Source organism: Triticum dicoccoides, chromosome 2B, assembly GCF_002162155.2.
Source record: "Triticum dicoccoides isolate Atlit2015 ecotype Zavitan chromosome 2B, WEW_v2.0, whole genome shotgun sequence".
NCBI lineage: Eukaryota > Viridiplantae > Streptophyta > Magnoliopsida > Poales > Poaceae > Triticum > Triticum dicoccoides.
This window is the reverse complement of record NC_041383.1, coordinates 4,844,674-4,851,057: the sequence shown is the minus strand read 5'-3', so window position 1 is coordinate 4,851,057 and position 6,384 is coordinate 4,844,674. Positions and strand designations below refer to the sequence as shown.

The window sequence follows — 6,384 nt, the reverse complement described above, 5'->3', positions numbered from 1 at the left end:
AATCATGGTGTGTCAAGCAACGTTTATTCCCTCACTAGGATGGCACTGGTACCACCACTGCTTTGGCAAAGGGAAAAGGATGGACCAGGAAGCAGTTGAGAGGAAGTGGAAAGGAAACAAGGAGAACACGGCAAGTACTATTTTCTCTCTCTTTCCTTTATCTTAGTCACATGTGTCATATTGATCTGGTGGTGGCGATGTTTTTGGAGAATGTTTAACTTTTGTTATTTCTCGTGTTCCTTGTACTGCCACGACAAACGATGAATGGATTAGAAGTGTTTCCCGCATTTTTTTCTTCTTCTTCTTGTAAATACATGGGAAGCTGTTTTGCGGTATGTATTTTTTGCTGGGTTTCGTAATATATTACGACGGAAATTAGCGGTCAAAGTTGTATCTCGAAGAACATTTCAGTCTGCCGGAAGGAGTCATTGAACATGTGTTGTGTTGATGGGGAAAATCATCTCACCTAAGGTGCTGAATGCTAACAGTAGAGTCTTTAACATTTGGAGAAATTTGCGAAAACATTGCAGACATGTGAGGGAGGCGGGCCACATGATGTGTAAAATTCAAAGATCAAATCCAGTCGTCGCTTTGGCCATATGAGAACGTTGGAATTTGGTGGCATGAAAACATTGGAAATGAATAGTGGTGCACAAATTTGCTCGCTCTTAGATTCCAAAAGTGGTGGAGTTTGAAGCACGAAAGTGCTAGTGAAATGAAAACAAATTCTAAAAATTCTGAATAATTTTTGTGCCAAACATTAACAGATGTTTTCATTGGTTGCAAAGTTTCATCATGAAATGATATCCGTGGAAGACGTGGCAAAAGAAAAGTCGATGCTCCAAAATGCTTTGGAAATAACATTTTAGAGCATCAATTCTATTTTGCCTTGTTTTTCCAAAGCATTTTGGAGCATCAATTCTATTTTGCCTTGTTTTCCACGAATGTCATCTGACGATGAAGCTTTGCAAGCAGCCAAAACATATGCCCAATGTTTGGCACAAAAAATTTCAGGTCTTTTTAACCCTTTTTCTATTTTTATTTTACTCTTCACCCGAGCTCACATGAGCTCAGGATCAGAACAACCGCGTCCTGATTTGAGGTTGAAACTTAGCAGGTTCATAGAGCATCACCTCAGCTAAGTATGACATTTTTCCAACATTTTGACCGAAAAGGCTAGTATGAAACAAGAAGGTTGAAGATTGACAGTCCAACTGGACACAGATGCCTCTCAAGAATAATATTCAACAAAGAAAGGCCAATCAAAATGTCAACACCAACCATAGGTAAATCAGCACATGCCTATGCATGCATGTCATCAGCGAGCAAAGCAAGAAAGAAATTCTTGTTAGTAACCAACCAACAAAAAGCACTATATTTTTATAGCACCTCCAAAATATGAGCTTATTCATTGTAGTACATCATCATCATAATGATGATGGCCATGTCTCAGCATCCAATACAATTCAGTCTCATTATCACCATGGTTCCATATCCTAATCAGCTCTCAGCTTCACAGACTGCAGCTACAGCAGTATGTACACAAGCCTGCTTACAGATGCTCTCTAGCATGAGCAAACGCCGTCCTCGTCCTCATCTGCAAGCGCGAGCGTCTCGGGACCGAAGATAATACCGGATAGCGTCGCTCGCTCGGTTGTGCATCGGAACAAATGCGCGTCATGGATCGCCGATGTTTGGTTCCTATCTTCTTCCTGGTCCTGCAAACCTTCTCGCCGTTCCGAACACGAGGGCCTTGGTCAGTAGCCCCTTGTCGAAGGTGCAAGCCAGGGCGACCACGCTGCCTATCACGAAGACCTTGGGTAGGTTGCCCGTCCAGTGCTTCGGCTTCTCGGCTTGGGCGTTGTTGCTGGTCGAACCGGCCTCGGTGTTGTTCTCTGAAGCGGCGAGCTCGTCGGCGACAAACTTTGTGTTGGCGTGTGCCATCGCTGCGCATTTCGAGATGGGCTCCCCGGCGGCCCTCACGGTCTGGTATGCCCGTAGGCCAGGCTCGATCCGCTTGACGCAGCCCCACATGCCCTGCTGCACGCCGAGCTTCGCGATGCTCCATGGGATACCCATGTCTTCATGATGAAACAGGAGCACCTCGCATGCCGTCATTGCCCCATCACCGTTTCTTGATTCAACTGATAAAAAAGGAACAGGTGTAAATACATTGGCCTAGCAAAATCAGCTAGTGATGAGGAGCCTGCGATGGAAGGAACTGGAATAATACCTGGACGGATGCACCAGCTAGAGTAATACAGGTCCACACGGCGAGGTTTGCTGCACCTTGGAACAGAGGGACGAGGCACGCTCTGGAAAAAATGCAGTAAGACATTTAATGATCTGTTTGCCTAAATAAAGCAATGCTTCAATGATGAATGGCATCTAAACTAGAGATAGACTATATGTATGTATGTATGTGAGAAACTACAGATATAGAAAGACAAGTATGCTTGGCACAGATAGATATAGAATGCAGTGCATCTATAATCAAACATAGACAAAGCGGCAATGAATATTTTTCCAAATTTGCAGATGAGAAGATGGAACAAACAGCAACAGCGCCCATCTCAAATCCATTACGCAAAGGAACTCTAAACATGGCTGTAAAAGCGATCACGTCAAGGTGTGCTCCAATAACAGCTTTCTAACAGATATAAAGCTATACTATTTCATCGCATAACATACCTTGGTAACGCAGTAGTAGGTCTTTCCAGATGCCCATATCCTGCGTCCGATAACATACTCCCTGTCGCTGCAGAAGAATGGAAACTGCAGAGGCAAGGCAAGCAGTGTAAGCAAAAGATATCACAAGGGTTGCCAGGGAGGGATATCAAGCAGATGGCTCACCTTCCTGACCCAGCGAACAACCATCGTCCCCGTCTTTGTGCACTCCTCCAGCGTCTCGTGCTCAAGAAGCATGTCGTCCCAGGTGTTGCTGATCCGGAAGTCATCGTCCCAGAAGAAATCCCTGACGACATCGGGCGACGCGTCTTCGAAGATGGTGCTGCTGCGGTACTGCGGCGGGCCGTTCTGGAATGGAACAAACATTTTAATCCTGAGCTCTAGAATAGTATCTTGTACTATGATGTCCAAACACTGAATTACTGAACCGAATTCAGTTGCAACTAGTCTCACAAATCTGCAACAACTGACTGTCATCAATCCAAAGACAGTAGTAGAATAATAATTGACACAATTTTGACTAGTTGATACACCTATACATGTTGTTAAATTCTGAGGCTATGTTTTAGTGATCAGCTTTATAAAAGAGTCCACACACAAAACAAAATTCTTGGGCACTCAACTAAAAAGCTGTGGGAAAGGCTTGGTGATATGATACCTGGGGTTCTCTCTTCCATGCCTGGTAGCGGAATGTCGGGAGCGTGCGGTCCATGATGTGCGTCCAGGCGGGGCCGCCGTCCTTCTCCTCGACGACCCTGCGGAGGTGCATCAGGTCCGGGGTGCTGACCGCCAATTCCTCTTCCTCCGTTGGCGCCACAGATGCCGGCTTAGCTCTATACCAAGACAAATTAGATAGAATTCAGTACAAGTGTGAATCAGAAACCCCAAATCCAATTGGGGGCAGAAGGAAGGATATGGTTAAGCAGAAACAAAGTCCTCACCTAGGCACGACGGCCAAGTGGTCGGCGACGGCGGCGAGCTGGTCAGGGGCCTGCGCCGCCGCCAGCACTGGTTCGTGGTGGTGGCCGGCGACGTCGACGACTGCGGCTGCCCAGCGCGGGCGCCAGGCCCAGCCGATGAGCAGGCCGACCAGGGCAGCGAGCCAGAGCGGCGCGGCGAGGGTTGCTAGTTCGCGCGCCACCCCGGCCAGGGTGGGCTCCCGGAAGACCTCCGTCAGCAGGTCCGCCAGCACCGACATGTTGTTGTTGTAGCGCAGAATCTGGGCAGCAGGAGACTTGCTCGAGATGTGCTGGTAGTGGTGGGTGTGGTAGTGTATGAACGAATCAGAGGGACTCACGCGTGGCTATGCGTGGACAGAGACGCCCCTGGTTGGAGCGGCGTGAGCCTATAAACCGCGCGCGGTGCACGGCGACCACAGAAGACACCACGGCGGAAGAATCCAAGATCGGGGTGGGTAGGGGAGAAGAGAGGGTTGTGGGCGCAGGCAGGCAGGCAGGCGAGGAATGTGTGGCGCGCGGGGGGATGCGCTGGGGATAAGGCGAGGCCGTCGGGAGGAGAGGAGATGGATTTAGCAGGCAGCAGAGTCCAGGCGATGCAAGGCAGGCAGCAGAGGATTGGGGCGCCGCAGCAGGCAGGCTGCGGATCTCCTCACGGGGGGACGGGAGCCATTGATATACTACTAATCCCTCCGTCGGGAGGTGGTTGGATTCTTCCTAGTTCCTACTCCCTCCGTCCACTCCAGCCCAGGGCTGCTGGGTCGTGGTCCGCGCTGGGCCGGCCTCTCCGTCCACTTTTTTTTTGCTTTTTTCTTTTCTGTGTGCCTCGGGGGTGGACGGTGGTGGTGGCAGGAAGCCGCGAGCAGAGCGGAACGGGGCGGCGTGGTGGACCGGGAAACGGACCGGTTCACACTTGACACGCGCCGACGCGGAGCACGAGGAACCCATGGCATGGGTCTCCGCTCCACCAAAACGAGTATAGTAGCGGTCAATCACGACGCAACGTCGACGAGCACGTGAGGAAGCCACTGTTGATGCCGTAGGGATAGGCGCGCCATTTTTATTTTCTATATGTATGTAATTTCGGTGGTCTCTAGCCTTATATTAGGAGAAAAAAAAATGTTTTACGGACTGAGATTGAGTTTTTTTCTTTTGAAGACAAATGAAGTGAGATTCAAGTGCGCAGATGCTGCTGAGGCAGAGGCCACGACCGCTGATCCGACTGGGCAGGCAGAAGAAAAGTGAGACGTATGGATCCTGCCGTCCAGGCTGGACGTGGAGCGATGTGCTCCGTCCGCTCCGGGGGTGATACGTACGGTGGCGAGCGAGCGCAATGTTTGACCCTACGTCCAGGAGCTGACCGGCCGGCCACGCGGTCCACGCGCCGCCGAATCCACCCGCACGTTCGACTCGACGGAGGTGACCAAAATCATTTTTTTAATTTGCCTTTCCGTACGCACTCCTGATATGGTAGTTCCGACGTGACCAAGTTATCATAATCAACAAATTTATTACTATCCGCGAACTAATCTATTGTTCCACTAATTAAAAAAAAACAATCATGGCTAGAAGTACATTGTTATTCCCAGCCTGTGGAGCTCACGTGACGCCGGTGCTCGCATTCTTCTGATTTTATTCCAAGCCTTCGCACGGCGTGCGTCCAGTGAGGATAGACGTTCCCGTCGAGTACGAAGGTGTGTGTGGCGACTTTGTCAATCTCAAGATGATGTGCCGGCCTAGTCTTCTGGAGGTGCTTGTAGTGATAAGGTGTGTGTACGTGCGTTCGAGCGGTGTCTTCCTTGGGGAGAAGGACCATGCATGCCCTGTTGAAGCGTTCGACATTAGCAGTGTAGTTATGAAAGGCATTGGAGAAAAGGTAGTGGTGAGTTTTTTAGGACATGCAAAATTTGCGGTAGAAAGCCGGTTCGAAACCATCGGGACCAGGGCTGGCATTAGGGTTCATCTGGAGGAAAGCGTCGATGATTTCTTGCTCGGAGAAGGGGACTTCTAGTGACCGTGGCTGGGGGACAAGATTAGGGCAGAGGATATTAAGATTGATGAGCCAGTTTGTAGGAACGGGTGAGCCAATGAGGCTGGTGTACAAGTCTTTGAGGGCCGGAGCCTTTTGATCATGAGCGAAATGGTCGACGCCGTTGTACTCAAGAACAAAGATCTTGTTTTTGCGAAACACGTTGCAATACACAAATGTGAAAGTACTCGGTATTCTTGTCGCCTTCAATAGTAGTTTTAGTCCTGCTCCTAAGTTTCCAGAAGATTTTATTCGACTAATACTCCCTCCGTATAAGTGTGTAAGTCATCTTACAAAAACCAAATAATTCCAAAACACTTAGACGCGGTGCATTAACTTTTACCTCGTTTCTTGTTTCTTCACATATCAACCAATAAGAGACGAGGGGTGTGCATGCTTTTAATGACCTGAGACTATCAACCACGACATGCAGTGGTTAGTTTATTGCATGCAATGCTATCAATTAGCAAATAAACATTAAGGTCTCTCATTTTTCCCTCCTCCTTGGTCACGGTGCACAACCTAAAATGACTTACTCACCTAGACGAAGGGAGTAGCATGTTCGAGAGTGATAATGACGACAATGCGGAGTTTCCTCTCAAAGTGAGTGAGAGATCACGATTCCTCAAGAAGGTCCAGGAGGGAAATAACAATTTTGCAGTCCTTTTCGCGCTGTTGCACCGGCTTCAGTTTTTTTTTTGCCCAAACCTT

The 6,384-nt window shown here is 48.8% G+C and overlaps 1 protein-coding gene across 1 annotated transcript; it reads right to left on the bottom strand.

Moving 5' to 3' along the window:
• Positions 1 to 1,361: 1,361 nt before the first annotated feature.
• Positions 1,362 to 4,272, bottom strand: LOC119361680. Its single transcript, XM_037626810.1, has 6 exons — positions 3,630 to 4,272; positions 3,347 to 3,521; positions 2,854 to 3,036; positions 2,692 to 2,775; positions 2,234 to 2,315; positions 1,362 to 2,144 (listed from the first exon to the last, which is right to left on the bottom strand). The coding sequence occupies exons 1-6, from the start codon at positions 3,884 to 3,886 to the stop codon at positions 1,702 to 1,704; spliced, it is 1,224 nt and encodes a 407-aa protein (XP_037482707.1). The 5' UTR covers positions 3,887 to 4,272; the 3' UTR covers positions 1,362 to 1,701.
• Between the last annotated feature and the right edge of the window lie 2,112 nt (positions 4,273 to 6,384).